The 16,209-nt window shown below is 50.1% G+C and overlaps 1 protein-coding gene across 3 annotated transcripts in view; it reads right to left on the bottom strand.

Moving 5' to 3' along the window:
- IGDCC4 (immunoglobulin superfamily DCC subclass member 4) overlaps nucleotides 1–16,209 on the bottom strand; it is a 78,627-nt gene that overhangs the window by 62,122 nt on the left and 296 nt on the right. The window contains exon 1 of one of the 3 annotated variants that reach the window (XM_042823951.1): nucleotides 3,637–3,655. The exons of the other annotated variants lie outside the window; for them this stretch is intronic. Within the exon in view, the coding sequence (XP_042679885.1) occupies nucleotides 3,637–3,649 (13 nt within the window). The 5' untranslated portion in view covers nucleotides 3,650–3,655. Of the gene's footprint in view, nucleotides 1–3,636; nucleotides 3,656–16,209 lie in introns of those variants that run through there. 3 annotated transcript variants of the gene reach the window in all.

Raw genomic sequence — 16,209 nt, 5'->3', positions numbered from 1 at the left:
TACCACTGGGCACCAGATACAAGGGAAGTACGACACAGAGCAGTGGGATCACACTACGAAGGAAGGAAGATGATCTTTGTATTGTATATTACAACTTTAATGAGAGACATTTGCTGATCTGACAAACCCAGGAAACCTAAGGAATGTTCTAGAGAGCCACTCTGCTGCAGGGAAGGTGAAGACAGAAAACAAACCTTCAGGATTTTACACGTGCACTGGACCAAGTGTTGAGGACTTATTTTTCTAATTAGAGAGGAAGGCAGCACTGCTGGAAACAATTCTGAGCAAAAAAGATTGAGAAAGATGGGATGTTCCAGCACACACTGAGCCCCACACATCTCCAGGACGAAGCAGTGCTGGGAGCACCTGGCAGAGCTGTTCCCTCTGTAAGGTAAATGCAGCAGAACATTTCAAAACCGTTTTCATGAAATCTTGCAACACAAAGCACTTTCAGCGATCCCCTTTACGAGTCAGCATTTCACATTTAGTTATTTTCACTCTTCATTGCAACACTGCGGTTGACAATTTGCATCAGTAAAAGCTGGCCTGAAAAGTTAATCTTTGGACAGTTCTGAATGTTGTTTCTTTGCCATAACCACACTGGTTTGTCACCCTGCATCGGGCTTCCTGATATGCCACAGGGTATGTTCCAACAAGTACAGAGCTCTTCCCTCTGAGCCAAGCTCTGTAATGCAGCCCACAGGGCTCCACATGCTTGTTTGCAGTTCTTGTATTTAAGAAAACATAAGAACACATTTAATGCAGAACCTATCAAGCTCCATGTGTCTGAGAAATCTCTAGTGATCTGAAAAACAGAGGACCCCGTGATTTTCTGATACAGCAGACAGGTTTTGGCATAGAAGAGCAGCAACTATATAGCTAAAGACAGTGTCTGCAAGCAAGAGTTCATGTCTTGCCTGGGTTTGCTGCTCGAAAAGCAGAGCGGTTTAAGAAAGGACAGCCCCAGATGAGACTGTCACTGCCAGTGACCTCTCTGCAAAGCAAAGCAGAATGGCCTCTCCAAACTGATGCTTTAGGCTGAAGGTGACTTAAGCAACATTGCTTTCCTTTTACACTGCTGCAATGGAACAGGAGAGTGCACTCATCAAATTACTGTGCTTCTGCTGAATGGCAGCAAATGCCAGGGTAGGGAACAGTAATTTCCAGCTAAAAGCACTGGACCTTCCTGACCCAGCCAGCCAGCACAGATGAGCACACTCGACCTTACCTGGGAAATCTGCCCTCCCAGGCTCACTGCCAACTGGCAGAAGCTGGCACTTCTCACCACACTGCACACACACCAGTACCTCCCTGTCCACCAGCTGAGATTTAAAAGTGCCTATGGGGTTTCTGCACATGCATTGATTGTCTAGGAGAAGCAGCTTATTATTATAATTATTAGTAACAATTATACAACTATTATATATGCTAATATATGTCAACAGAATATTAACATATTCTCTACAGGGTATTCCACAGAATTAATGAGATCTAGTAATGAGACTAACCTCTCTGACGTCTCACTGATGCTTATTTCTAAGCAAACAACTGAATTCAGCACGCATCTGCTCAGGGAGAGCACTGGGCTGCAGCTAACTCAGTACCTGTAGGTCAAAAGGACACGAATGCTGATGAACAGAGGTTTGTGTCTCACTTGGAACAGTGTTGGAAATGGTAGACATGCATTTGCTTGTTAGCCACGCTATCAAGCTAGTACCCTCTTCCACAGGAATTGGCAGACAGTTCTGAGCAACCCTGTCTCTAACCACACCAGCTGTCTGCTGCAGTGAACGCCAATCAGCCCGAGAGCTCTCTGCCTTTGTCATATTAATTCAAGCGTTTCACACGGCCATCCCTATTTGCAGTCCCACCTCTGCTCCAAGACCCTCAAGCTTGGCATGCTGCAGGATGAAGAAGACTCCAGTGCTGTTACCAGGACACAGCCCTGTGAGCACTTCTAGCAGGGCTTCCCATCCTCTGACACCTTCCCATCACTCTCCGGAGTCAAGGAAAGAGAAACAACTCTCCAATGCACTGAGATCAGCGGCAGCCCTAAGTCCAGAGAAGTGCTCTTGGGACAGCCTCAGGAGTACATGGGGCAACTGCACTGCTATCTTGCAGCCTGCCTCCTCTGCAAGCTGGGCAGCTCTGGAAGAGCAGACAGTTCACATCATTTCAGCAGCAGACCCTAAAAGCTCCAACTCTGGTGCAGTAAAACCAGCAGCAAAATTCCTCCAGACTGAGGATGGAGGATTCAGCCCTAGAGAAGTGCAGAACAAAAGCAGAAGCACTTCTGTGCCTCACCCATGAGACACACAGCACATGATGCTTTCTCCCAGAGAACGATTTCAAAGCTGCTCTCCTTGCAGCCCCCATCTCTGGGCCCACTTTGGCCCGCTTCTGTTCTACACTGGGTATTTGCATGGATACAAAGAGCCCCATCTCTCAGCTGCTCATCTCCACCTGCTGTGTACCCTTCCCCAGCAGAGGACAGACTACACAGAAGGCCTGTTTTTGCATGCAAACAGCCTACAAGGAGCCCTGCAGAGGAACAAAGCGTGTGAGCATCTCACACTGGGAAGAGTTCACTGGGAGATGTGGGGCATCTTCAAGGAAGGACAGTGTCTGAGATCACAGCCAGCCAGGAAAAGTCCCGGTACCCTCAAACACATGGAAGTGGGCGGGAGATGGTCAGCAAGAGACTCAGCCTCTCCCCAAAACGACAGTGGTTACAGCAGGTTAAGAACCTCTCTGAGGCTCTTGGCCCTCAATCTTCCTGTGATTTTTTTGGCCCTTTTATATACACGTTAGCACTGTCCTGGCAGGTCAGTTCTGTGGACGCCCAGCCAACAGGGAGCCTGCCAGCACCCAGCTCTGGATACCCTCGGAGCGTGAGCCAGACAGCACTGTCAAAGGGCAAAGAATACACTCTGCAAACAAAGCCTCTTTGTTCCTCTAATTTTGTTCCAGTTAAGTCAGTTCAGCTGTTCCATATAACCAGTCAAAAACATTCAGCATTTCCCAAAGTATTTTAAGACTTCAAAGTTGTAAGTTTTGTTTTGACACTTTAAAACTGCAAGAGCTTTTTTTCTTTACAGATTTTTTTTGTATTAAAAAACAAAGCTGTTTAATAAATTAAGCTTTTAAAACAACCACCGCTGCTCTGCTTTTATCATGCCTTCAATTAAAATATTGTTTCTTGAAGACTGATAATGACTTCTGAAGGAAAAAAAACAACAGAGTGTTACACTGAGAATGTTTTCAATGGATTCCATTTGTTAAAACTTACAATTAAAACCAAACTCCAAGTGGGACAGGCTCAAAACCGGGGCACTGTAGGTTGGCTATCTGAACTTAGCACTTTCCAGCCTTAAAGGAATGTATTTACCCCCAAAAAATAAACTCACACCCATAGCCACTGCTGTGATCCTTGCAACAGAAGACCCTCTGAAAGAGCCACATTCACCCTCGAGGTGGGACTGTGACACCAGGGAGGTGGGGAATGGCTGCTGGGGGGACACCAGTAACAACGAGCCCCTGTGAGTCTGCACGGAAGGAGATGCTTGCAGTTATCGAGGTTCAACAGAAACAGTAGCAAGGGGGAGCACAAGCAGCTAACAGCTCTCCAGAACTCACCCATGAGGAACATGCAGGAAAAGCACTGCCTAGATGAGTGCCCGGCAGCTCGGCAGACGGGAGCTGATTGGGAGCAGGCTGTTCCAGAACAAACCTTTCTGCATAACCCCGGCAACAGACCTGACCTTTTCATCTACAGAAAGCAGTCAACCACCGCTGAGCTCATGAACGTGGGAGATCTGCCCCTGCAACTTGTTTTGTTAGCAGCAGCGGGGCCAAGGCAGCACTGACGGCGATTGGCTCCTGTCAGGAAAGAGCCAAACAGCTCAGGGACCAGACCTGGGCTGAAACCAAAGCTGCCCCAACTCTCCCTGCGTAACGTGAGTGCTGACGCCAACCCCACAGCAAACCAGAACTTGCGTCTTCAAAAGCAAAGAAAAGAAGGTTATAAAAACTCATTAGCTGCTTGTGCTTACAACAGTGCTCTTCTGCAAAGCTGTAAGCACGGTGGGCTATGGGAAGCGAGCACACCTCTGAGCGCCTCTTACAGGCAGCGCTGGGATGGACTGGGCCGGGCCAGCTTCGCAGTGCCAGCAGCACAGGCACTAATCCCTTCGTTTTGAGGCCAAAGCTCCGCTCACACAGTTCACAGTGCAGCCCACAACCAGCTGTGTCAGCACAACCCAGAGAGCAGGATCAAGCAGCCGTGGGGGGGGAGCTTTTAAGCCCGCGATGCTGCCAAATGCTTCATATCACAGCCCTGCCTATTTGCATTTCTGCCTTGGGCCCCATCTGTAGCTTCCCATCCATGTAAAAGCTGTCCCCAGGGAGAAGGGAGGCCACTGTCCATTTGTTCGATGCGTCTCAGGCGCATCCAGTTTCAAATGAACTAGGTGGTAAAACTCCCAGTGCTAATCTCTGCAATGCAATTCTGGAGCTTTTGGCACCTGGGGGCAGAGAAAAATCTGAATCGCAAAGCCTGGTCCAGTGGCTGTGCTCAGGCAGTGCCAGCAGTGCCTCCCAGCCCTCTAGCAAGCAGTTCTGCCTCTTACCACCTCCAACACAAGCACTACATTCTTCTCCACTTATTGGGAAACGCTGATTTACACTTCAGTTGAGGTGATCTTGTAAGGTAGGTCTCCAAATGCAGCCTCACTTAAAATCAGTTAGCAATAAGAACATAAGGAATAAAATAAAACATGGTTACATCCCATGGCAGAAGCCTTAATGGGCTGTATTTTTAGCCCTGGAACAACCTGAAAGCCAGCGCTGACATACTGCAACACCGAAGCTATGTCACTGCAAAGCTGTGTCATTACAAGCCACAGCTCTTCTTGCACAATTTCTTCCACGAGCCCAGATGAGTCGGTGCAAAGTTTGCCAGCACACACACGTGTATGGCAGCCAGAAACGAGCCCAGAATGCCAGTTAAAATTGAGAATCAGGAAAAAGAATCCAAGAAATGCAAGCGACCGGTCCCTTTCAACACACACATCTCAAGAGAGGTCACTGCAGTGACTTGGAGCTGGAAGAGGGCCAAGGCACCATGCAGGCGCCTGTCCAAGGTGGCACCCAGGCTCCACACTGGCTGCAAAAGCACAGGAGCTCAGGCTGAGACCACACGTCCTCCTCCTGGGCCTCCTGGTACCGCAGCGATGAACTGCCCCACACAGAGTGCCACTGAGCTCTGCACCAGCCTCGTGCTGCACCTGAAGCCCTTCCCCCTGCCCTTTAGGGAAATGGCAATGACCTTTCTGATTTAGTACAACAGAACAGCTCTGGCAGGCTGCAGGCTGGGCTGGGAGCAGCTGAACATCTTCCTGTTCCAAAGAATTGCAGATCAAAAACCCGTTCTGGATGAAAAGCTCATGATTCAGACAGCACACAATAAGCAAGGGGTAATGTTGGCTGTGCACGGTTTGCAGCAGTTGTAGTGTGGATGGCCTGCAAGCCTGAATCTCCAAAGACTTCAGTGGCTCTCAGCCTGCAGAGATAAACTGTACCGTGCTCTTCTGGAAGCTGCTCACCCCTGCACAACCCTGGAAGAGCTGGAGTGAGAGCACCCACGCAGTCCTTATCTCCCTCATTAGGAGGAAAGAAGTTGCTCAAGGATCTAAAACTGGCTGCTCCTCCGAATGAGTTGCAAAACCATCTCTGGAAAGGTTTGTTATCTGCCAGCAGCCCAAGCCACTCCTACCCACAGGATAATAAAGCCATTAGTACCAGCAATGAGACTGTTACATTGTTGTTTTACGTGGCTATAATTTAACAGTTCCTCACTGTTTACTTAAGGAAATCTCTTGAAAGATCTATAAAATTATACACTCTTAATACAGTCTGAAAACATTGGCATACACAGGGATTTCTGTTCTTTAATAAATCCCATTCCCAAACTAGTAAACACCAGCTCATAGGAAACATCTCTTGTTTATTGAAACTAAGTTGCATGAAGATATTTTAAACAAAAAGAAGGTGGGAGGCTGAAAGGAACTGACAGATTATGTTTTCCACTTCCATTTTGCCTTGTGTCTAAACAAACAGTTCCTAACAGCTTTGTTTTCCAAACCAACTTTCTCCCAGCTGCTGCCTGGAGCCTCAGAAAAAGGAAAGCGATGCTCAGACCCTGCAAGAGTTATTTGACTTCATGCACTCGCTTCACTCAGCCCTCAGTGTGTGGATACACAAACCATGGGGAGCGCTACCAGGAGGAAGCAGTGGCCTTGCAGAGGCTGGAAGACTTCAGCTACCAAGCAACAGCAGCAGGGCTCAGTCAGAGCCCAGGCCATGCAGGGGACACGGGGGCAACCTGCCCTTTGCTGAGCTCTTGTGCCAGCTTGCTCGCCATGGGACCAACCTATTGCTTCCCACCCCGCCACGATGGTTGGAAGAGGGCTCTGAACCCATACAACATAATTAAGGGCAGCACAGAGACGCTGACCCAAGGAAGATCCAAGAAACTGTGTAAAGGTTGAGCACATCTAATGTTTCTGTGTTTTTCTTTATCTGAAAGATCAAAGATCTTAATCATCAAAGATCTTTCTCATCCCTCTGCCTTCAGCTGCTGATCAAGGATTACATTTCTGCCCTCCTCTCCCTTCTTGCTACACGGTTTAGTGTTATTTAGACTGTGCATCTCTCAGAGCTCCTTGCCTACACAAGAGATGTGACAACGCTGCTAAGGCTTTAGGACAGGAATAGCTGTCGTGTTAATAGAACTTTCACCCCCATTTCATTCAAATATCAGAAAATTCCTCAGATTTGACCATAAATGGAGATATGTCTCCATCAGGACATCAGAGATGCTGTGCAAACAAATGGCTCTCACAGCCCTCGCACGCACATCCCTGAAACTTGCCCCATCTAAGCCTCCACCACAGGTTACAGGCTTGTTCTGAATACTCCTAAAAAGAAAGAAGGGAAAATGCCAAAGCCCTCCACGCCTGGGCTGCCACAATTATGCACTGAGAGCTTCCTGCCCGGGCAGCTACCAGCTTTATGGCCACAGATGGGGCTCAGCCCATGTGCTCCTGCAGGGAACCCCTCACAACCAGAGGACACCACTCACGCACCAGCCCTTCCCCAAGGCCCTTCCCTGCCGGCCCAGCACAGCAGCTAACTCCCCCTGACAGCACACGGATTTCACTGCTATCACAGCACAAATAAGGTAATTAGGCTGACATCTTCAAAGCCCTGCCATTGCTTTGGTAATGAGATTCTGCAGTTCACTTGAAAATAAAGCAGGGATATGAAGAATGGGCTTTACCTGCTCCACCAACAGCCTGAGCTCTGACTGCAGAGCCATGAGCCCAACAGTCTGGCTTTGAGGCCACTCATGGTAGCTCAGAAGTCCATGTGCAAATACAAACCTTAGAAAGAAGAGCATTCATACAAAGAAACTAATCGCATGAGACATTTCCCAATAAAACATAAGCTACAAGAAGACAAACTCTGATGTTTTCATCAGTGACAGCCCTTTTATCTTGCTGTGTTCCGTGCAAAAAGATGGCACATCACACCTCGACTCTTACCTGAAAAACCACCTGCCAAGAGAAAGGGCAGAGAACTCTTTTGCTGGGGTGATGCTGCTCTGACACACATCCCAAGGCACATTCATTCCTCAAACTGAGCTTAAAGCTTTCATAGCAAAGATCCCAGGATGTATTTAGAATTATTAACTCCATGTTTTTGTTGAGCATGTTTGCTCAGTGTCTTGACGGGCTGGGGTTCAACCTGGAGTCTGTTCTGGACAGGGTGCGCAGGGCTAACACAGGGCACATACAACACTCCTATCACAAACTCAGCTCTAGCAGGCACTGAGAAGTGTGCACATTCAGTCCTATTCTCTGCTTCCCCCACACGGCCCACCTGTCCCAGAGCCCCAGGAGCTGCAGCTCTCATGTGCTGCAATTAGAAAGTCACCTACCCCAAAAAGAGAAGTCAGGCTTCTGAAACTCCTGCCAGCTCTCCTGCATTTCCCAGGTAATTGCTCAAATCAGGAATTAATGAGAAATAATGAGCCAGCACACAGGGGAAGAGAAGACAATTCAGAACAGCAACAAAGAAAACTAATGGAAGTATGCTTTAACAGCTCTCTGTAGATGGCTTCCAGCCTGTATCACCCCAAGAGGCTTCACCTCTGCAGGAAGGCACAGGGGCCTCAGCATGTGCACCAGCCACACTGCATGGGAACACAGAGGAACGTGGCAGGGCTCTCCTTCCTTCTGCACAGCAAGCAGAGGGCTCAGTCCTGCAGCTCCATCGCCATCCATGAATGGCCTCTGGGAACTCACAGTCAGTCTGGGCTTCCTGGCCTGGCTGCAGCTGCACTCTGTGACATGGGCTCCATTCCCACATGCAGACCAAGCCTGGCCTTATCTAGCTGCACTCCCCTCCTAGTTATCTCTTAACTAACAAAGGCATGTTATCAGTACAGCTAGACAACAAACCCTATGTGGACAATAGCAGATAAGAGGGAAGGCTTGAGAAGGAGACATAAATTATAAAACGTGAGGTGCTGAACTGTTAAGTCGTTGGAATGTCCACAAAGGGACAACACCATAACCTACCCAAGGACTTGATCACTGCAGGACTTGGCATCCCCTTGGCACAGCTTCTCACATAGATCAGCTCTAAAAGATAATCTTCAACTGTGACTTGGAAAGTCAGTTATGATTGAGAACAACACAAGCCTTTAGAGCTCAGGCACCATTCTAGGAGGGACAGACAGGCTGCTCGTGTCCTTAGCTGCTGCGGTGCACCTGGAGAGGCAGTGAGGAGCACCTCCTGAGGACTGCTAGAACCAAGGGTCAGATTGGGGGGATAGGGGAGAGACATCCCCTCCTGTTCCAAATTTAAAGTTCCATCTTAACAAGAGGAGGAAACCAAATTTCACAGCCTGTTCCAAAACCCCTCACACTTACTTTGCTATTTACCTCTCCAACATCAACAACACAGTTACCCGCTGTCAGCACAAGCTTCTTTTCAGAGCATGTAAATCTCCACTTTTTCCAAAGCTGCAGCCAGTTGAAGCCTGACAGTTTGAGGACAAAGCACTGAAGGAACTGGCTCCGTTTGCAAGCACATAAGACATGCTTTCAGCTCCAGGTAGAGCACAGTACAATGCCTGGTGACTGCATTCCACTCTGGGGTCCCCCCGCATCCACAGCATTCATCCGAGGTGACACTTCTCCCTCCATCCCTGCACCTGTGCTTATTCCACTTACCATAACTAAGACATACCTTTAGGCAGAGCCCAAATTACCCATTTTTTCCCACAGAGCAGAGAGGTTCTGCCCCTGCACCCCCAACTGCTGGATAAGCTCTATGGATGGAGGTTGCTGTGGACCAAAGAACACAACCTCATTTGCTAGTAAAAACAGATTTATTCCCGTTAATCTAGGCGAATCACTGTTCTTTCTCTCCTAATGAGGCCCTGTGTGCCTCAGCATATAGCATCAACAGAGGAGAAAACTCTTCAGAAGCAGGCAACCTTGGGGCACTTTGAATGGCACCTTCCCCTTCTTAAGGAAAATAAGGATGGGGATGGTGTTCCTCCAGAGAGCCTCTCATGTTCAGGCCACTAACAGCCACGCAAAATCTCTTTGTCTTTATCCAACTTTTACTACTGCTGATCAGGGATTAACATTAATTGTGCCATCCCATATTAGCCGAGGATTATTTGTGAGGCACCAGCCTATAATCACTTGTGTGTTCCAGCACAGACCTTACGCACATGGCTGGGATAGCTAGCAGGATAATCCCAGTCACATTTCTAATGAAATCTACATAAGAACTGCACATCCACACCCTTGTCTTCCCCCTTCCAAAATACCTAATTAGTTCAGCTTAGAGAACGCCATAAAAATTAATACTGTGAAATTTCCAGTCTAACAAGTTTCTGGTGAGAAAAAATATTCCCTACAAGGGCAACATTTTTTTGGTTTTTTAAACTATAAACTTTAAAATATGCAAACAAGTAATTAGCCCACAGGAATTTTAATTTGCACACACTGTTGGGTCCGGCTCCTGGCCCCATGCAGGAGCCACACTGAAGTTTGGCACGCAGCAGGGAACTAATGCCTGCTACCCAAATGCAGCAAGATCTCACCAGTGTTTTCCTGCTTGTGATGCACCATGGCACCAGCGACAGGCTGCCTGCTCACCAAAGCAGCTCTCACAGCTGATGTCTCTGCACCTTTCCCCCTGCATAGCTCCAACCCAGCTGTGTGGCCGGGCTGAGGCAGCAGGTGTCACCAGGACTCACTGGGGCGGAATCACAAACCAGGCTCTGAAGAGAAGAGGCGCAAAAATCCGCTCTGCTCAGCGAACACCGAGCTGCTGGGAAAAGCCAGGCTGTTCCTTGCACTGCCATCAGCTGCAGGATGGCAAGCGGGTGAGACCCAAGGACCTGCATGAATTCAGCTTAGTGAAGCACGGGTTAACAGGGAACTCGATCAGCACACATACAGGCTTGCACACCAGCACATGCCTTCACAACCACCAATAAAGCACAGCTCACTACATGCAGCCTGCCTGCAAGTGCATGCTGCTGAACGAGGACACCAAGTAGCTTACCAAGGGCTGTGACAGGCAAGCACCCACTTCTAACAAAACAAAACACAGTGTCAGAAGAGTGGTGCTCTTAAGTAGATGCCCTTGCTTGAGCAGCAGCAACACACTCTGACTCCCACTGCCTGCAGAAGAGCAAGGCAGCTGGACTTCACTAGCCTTAAAGCTACAGATATGTCCCATGGTATTAGAAAAGAAGTGGAGACTGATGGCTGAGCCTCCTGCCCTTGTGCTCAAGTGTTGCTGAAGCCTTTCACCCCACACTTAACTCCCTCTGCTGCTAAACAGTGAATCCTGGCAGCTGCCATGGGCAGTAAGGAAATGGGAAACAATTCTCTGGCAGCAGCTGGGAGAAACTTCCTACTCTCCCCACTTTGCACAGAAAGAAAAGCCCACAAGAGCACTTGAGGTACTGCTGCCCGCCAGATTTCCAGCAGCACACTCTCGAGGAAAGCTTGTAGACAGGGAATCTGCTTCTGGAGGTGCTCTTCAGACAGATGACATTTGACTTGAGGAAACTCATCTCCTCCAGGAAAAGTCCTTTGTTTTCAGTGTGGAGAAAGAGAACAATGGAAAAGAAATAAAAGTTGTATTCACTGTGACCCAGGAAAAACTGAGCTCAAGGGTTTTGATCAATATTTTGATTTCTCTGTCAAAAGCTGCAACCAGCACTGACACAAACAGCTGGATAGAGAGTGTGGGGGGGTGCGTGGGGGGGAGGGGAGGCAGGAAGGGTCAGTTGCACCCCAGCGTCCAGGCACTCCTCTTTCCATCACAACAATTGCCACTAATGGCAGTAATTTACATGGCTAATAGGCAGTGCTATGTTTACAAAATCATTCTTGGGAAGAAGGACCTAAACAATTCTTGCCAAGCCAGCAAAGGCACCGCTGTGGGACCAGACCCTGCATTTCTTTTTTCCTCTTTTCTGTGCACGTTCTGCCAACGTGCTGTGCTACGCAGCAGTGCAGCATAGCACTCAGCACACACAGAGCTGTGCCATGCCTCCTCCCACTCCAGGGGCAGGATCAGCCCAACAGCAGCAGCGCTGCCCCAGCCCTGCAGCAGAGGGTTCCAACGCAGCAGGAAATGATGGAGCAGCAAGCCTGTGTGCCCAGATTCCCCCACCCCACCACCGTCACAGCCGCGGGCGAGTGCCGGCATCTCGCACACCAGCCTTATCTCCACGCAGTGACAGGTTCCGTCACTCCCCAACCCTCTGCGCATCGCCCTGAACATCTGCTGATCCCTGCCCTCCCACCCTCGCCCCGCAGTGAGCTGCACGTCTCCCGAGGAGCTCGCTCAGTGCTTTGCCCAGAGCCAGGCACGCCGACGTGACAGGCAGGGCACGGACACAGCACGGGTGCTCCGGGTCAGCATGATAAACAGGAGGGCTACGTGAGACATCTTGGTAAAGCAGCACCGGTATTTCCAGAAAGGCGAGAGAATGCCGTGTCACGGGACATCTCCAGGAAGGTAACAGCATGACGAGGCACACGTTTCTCACTAAACTACATCAGCTATTGACAGCCATTCAGGAACTCTCAAGCACGGCCAGCAGAGCAAAGCAGGGCCTGCCCTGTCTCAGCTCCGAGTTATGCCAGCCCGCCTCCCTTCTCAGGAGCAGTCCTTCCTGCTCCATTTCCCGAGGCCTTACACTGAACAAGGTGGGAAGCACCCCAAATCCAAAGGGAAAGTGGCACCAAGGTCTAAGTAATAGACAAGAGCAAGGAAGGAAGGCAGAGCAAGGGAGCAATGCAGACTCAACGCAGGTGCAATGCCTTCACTGGTAGACTTTAAATTTCCCATCGATTTGGATGAAGAACAGCCTCTCAGGATGCTCACATTTCATTATACACCTTTAATACTAATAGCCTGTCCTCAAGAAACCCTCCCAATGGGACATCTTGGGAAAAAAAAAGAAAAAACCCAAACCAAAGAAACACAGAACAGACCACGCCGTTCCACAGCTCCGTTAAATTTAACGGGGCAGTACCCAGCAATTCCATTTACAATGCAGACACAGACTTTTAAATAATTTCAGAAGACTTGATATTAATGTTCCAGTGGAGTAGAGCAATTGCTTATCATAGCAGTCACAGAGTACGTTTATTATCCGCTGACATAATAAACTGCACTGTATTACTCTCTGCTGGACTTCTCACAGAAAGCAGATCCCTATCGCAGCAGCAGGATCCTGAGGATGAAGGGCAGAACGGGATCTGCCTCACACACTCACACCAAAGGCACCGGTGCCACCAGCAGAGCCCAGGCCAACACTGCGGGCTGTGCCTGGCCTGCAGGTCCTACTGCTGCACGGAAGAGGGAAGGCAGACGGACAGACACAAGGCATGGCCTCGTCAGTCTCTTTCATACAAAACCAGCAGACAAACCCTGCAGACAGGTCCAGTTCTGCTCCAGAAAGCAACGAAATTGCACCAGAGTTGATTTTGGCCCAACGTGTACTTGGCAAATACTGATAAGAAGGATTTACCATATCCCTTCCAGTATTACAGCTGAATATAAAGCAAACATTTGCTTCCTACAGATAACAAAATGACTACGATTGCTCTGGGTCTATAAGGTTAGGGTTTCTTCCTGCACCCAGTTCTCTGTCTCCCAGCAAAATCCCCTCTGTGAAACATGAGTCCTCCCACAGGTACCCACTCACCTCACACAGAGATACAGCCAGGGATGGGCTTGGGATGGATTCCAACAACAAATTACAATCAGATTAAATATTAATTCCCATCTTAATTATACGACCATGACAAGGCTTAATGGTTGGACAGTCATTTAAACAGGAGAGAAGCGTGTAAAGAGTGCAAGCAGCATCTCTTACTCTGCGAATGCCTGAACTCCTGGGATTCCTCCCCAGGAGATCAGCCAGCCTTTGGGAAAGCAGCTGTGAGGGAGAAGAGTTCCAGCCTCCCAGTGAGTGACAAGGCACCAGAAGTCAGCTTGCACCACGAGCCAACCCAGAACACGCAGCACCCTGCCTTCAGGGCAATTACATGCTGACAATTAGACAAGTACTGAGCACTCATTGACGGATTTTATCCTCTCAGCACTTTGGACACACAAGAGAGAAGTGTGCAGCACCGTTAGTTGTGTTAGCCCTGAGGATACCAGAGCAGACGAAGCAGCTGGCCTAAGATGACAGTAGGCACTTCAGTACAACATCCCATATGACACCACAGTTTCCAGCACAATTCCCAACTGCAGGTGACCCCAGTGCACTGGGCTGCCAGCATACACAGGACAACCTCCTCCCTTCGTCCTCAGGGAAATGCAGATTGCCAAACTTTTTCTTGTTGAATTATTGCTTACGCCACTTTGAAGCTCCTCGTGCACCATCCGCGATGCTCTCACCCTGCACTGGGCCCCCTGCGGCAGATCAAACTTTGTGCAGCTGTCAGTGGAGAGCCTACTGCAGAAAGTGGGAGAAACATCAGAAAACGAGCTGGTTCTGCCTCACTTTAGACTTCAAGGTAGCGAAAGGAGAGGGCATTAAAAAGAGAACAGAAAGAACTGCCTCTCCATATGGAGCAGCGGAGAAAACAAGAGCACAGTCAAACCCAAGCTGCTTCTCTTTCAGCCTCACATGCCAACAGAGAAACACCAGCGGAAACGCTGCACTCTGCAGCAGCCTCAGCCATCAGGGTTGGAAGCATGACCATCCCAACAGCCACAGCAGGAGGAACCTGCCCCAGGAACACACCACAGGCACAACCGCACCAATGTGCTGTCCTCAGTGCAGCCAGTGCTCTGCAGGGCAGGGAGGTCCCAAATAAATGGAAAAACTGGGGACTGAGTGACTCCCCTTCTTCACATGGCTCATTCTGCCTTCTCATATCCCACCCTGCAGGACCCACATGCAGGGGACATCCTGTGAACGCAATCGTGAACAACAGCAATGCAGGCAGCTGCCGGCCCCGCAGGGCTGTGGTGCCAAGAGGAATGCGACGGGAAGGGCAGAGCAAACCAGAGCTCAAAGTTCGGTGATGTCAAAACAGAAAATCTGCTCTGCAGCAGCAGATGGGCTCAAGCACAAATGCAGGTGACACAGCCCCAGATAGATTTCAGCGGATCCTTCTGATGGAAGGCTCAGCCCACTTCCCACTGCCACATCCCTTGCAGAAAGCCCCTTGCTAGAATATACCAAAGAGGGTTTTCTTTCCCTTAAACCCAGTCCCACAGGGAAAGCTGCCTCTGAACAGGACAGGCAAAGGGCTTCCAGTGACCCCATATCGAGCAAGCTGGCACAGCTGCCTCCACATCCACCCAACAGGGATGGCTCTCCAGCCTGCTTCTCTCCACAGCACTCCATACCCAGCAAGCCCAGAACTTCAGATCAAACCACATAGGCTTCGGGATCAGACTCGTGCTCTCCCAAAAGCATTTCAACCCCCTGCCAAATTAATTTCAGATTGAAACGCGAGCGTGTTTTTCTTTGTGGAATCAAAGCCACCTGTTGGGAAGCACACCCGTGATCCACACGTCCGCAGGCTGCGTGGACGGGCGCACGGCCCATTGTTGGACAACACACACCAACAGCATTTGCTGGCTGCCTAATCACTGGTAGAAAAGCAGAGACGGCAGGGCTGCAAATCGGCTCAAAGCTTTTGAAGTTTGCTTGTTGAAGTGTGTTTGGAAACAACGTTCCCTTTCTAACCTCCTCTGCTTTGAATCACTGTGCTCCACCAGCAACCCCAGGATGCACTTCGCTGGAACAGGGGATGGCTCCCAACTGCCCCTCCTCACCTTAACCCGCAGGGAGGCTCAGAGCTGAGGGACACACACACACTGGTGACGACGGAATGATTCCATGGACCGTTATTTGCAGCCACCAGAACGCTGCACCCTCACCAAGCACTGCCCTAACCCACACAGGACTCTGTGCAATGCTCCAAAAATAATAAATACAAACACCTTCTCCCCAGAAGGATGTCTTTGAAACCACAAATTAAGAAATTCTGTCGAGTCTGAAAGCATTAAAAGAAAAAAAGGAAAACATCCAGCGCCACAGGGCTGAACTCCCTCTGCCACCTCCTCTCGGAGAGGACACGCACAGGGCTGGGGGCTTTAGGAGCGGTTCCGCACCTCCTCAGTGCTGCGGAAGCGTTCCCAGTGGATGCAGCGGGCACTGCCACGCACCCCCGGACCGCGCTGCCAACTCCGCCGGCCGACGCGCAGTCCGTGCCCGCGCACGGTGCCCTTCACACAACCACCGCAACGCGGCCGAGACCCGGAGCCCTCCGTGAACCGGGCAGGCAGCAGCCCGGGCGGGTCGCACCTCCGCCGCGGGTGCAGAGGCTGCTGCCAGCGCTCGGCCCTCCGCGGCCGAACCCCCAACCCAACCCCAACCCCCACCGCCTGGTAACGGCCCCGGAGCTCGGAGAGGGTCTCACCTCAAAAGGTGAGCCCAAAATTGGGCTCCGCAAAGAGACGAGCTTCAGAAAGTGGGAGGGGGACGCGGGAAGGGCTGAGAGCCGCGGGGCCGAAAAGGAGGCTGAGCGAGGGGAGCGGGCGCTGAGGGGAGCGGGCGCTGAGGGGAGCGGGCGC

This window comes from Centrocercus urophasianus, unplaced genomic scaffold (assembly GCF_019232065.1).
Source record: "Centrocercus urophasianus isolate 14NV4802_14NV808 unplaced genomic scaffold, USGS_Curo_1.0 seq_23, whole genome shotgun sequence".
Taxonomy (NCBI): Eukaryota; Metazoa; Chordata; class Aves; order Galliformes; family Phasianidae; genus Centrocercus; species Centrocercus urophasianus.
The sequence above is the reverse complement of the archived record's forward strand: the minus strand, read 5'-3'. Positions and strand labels throughout refer to the sequence as shown.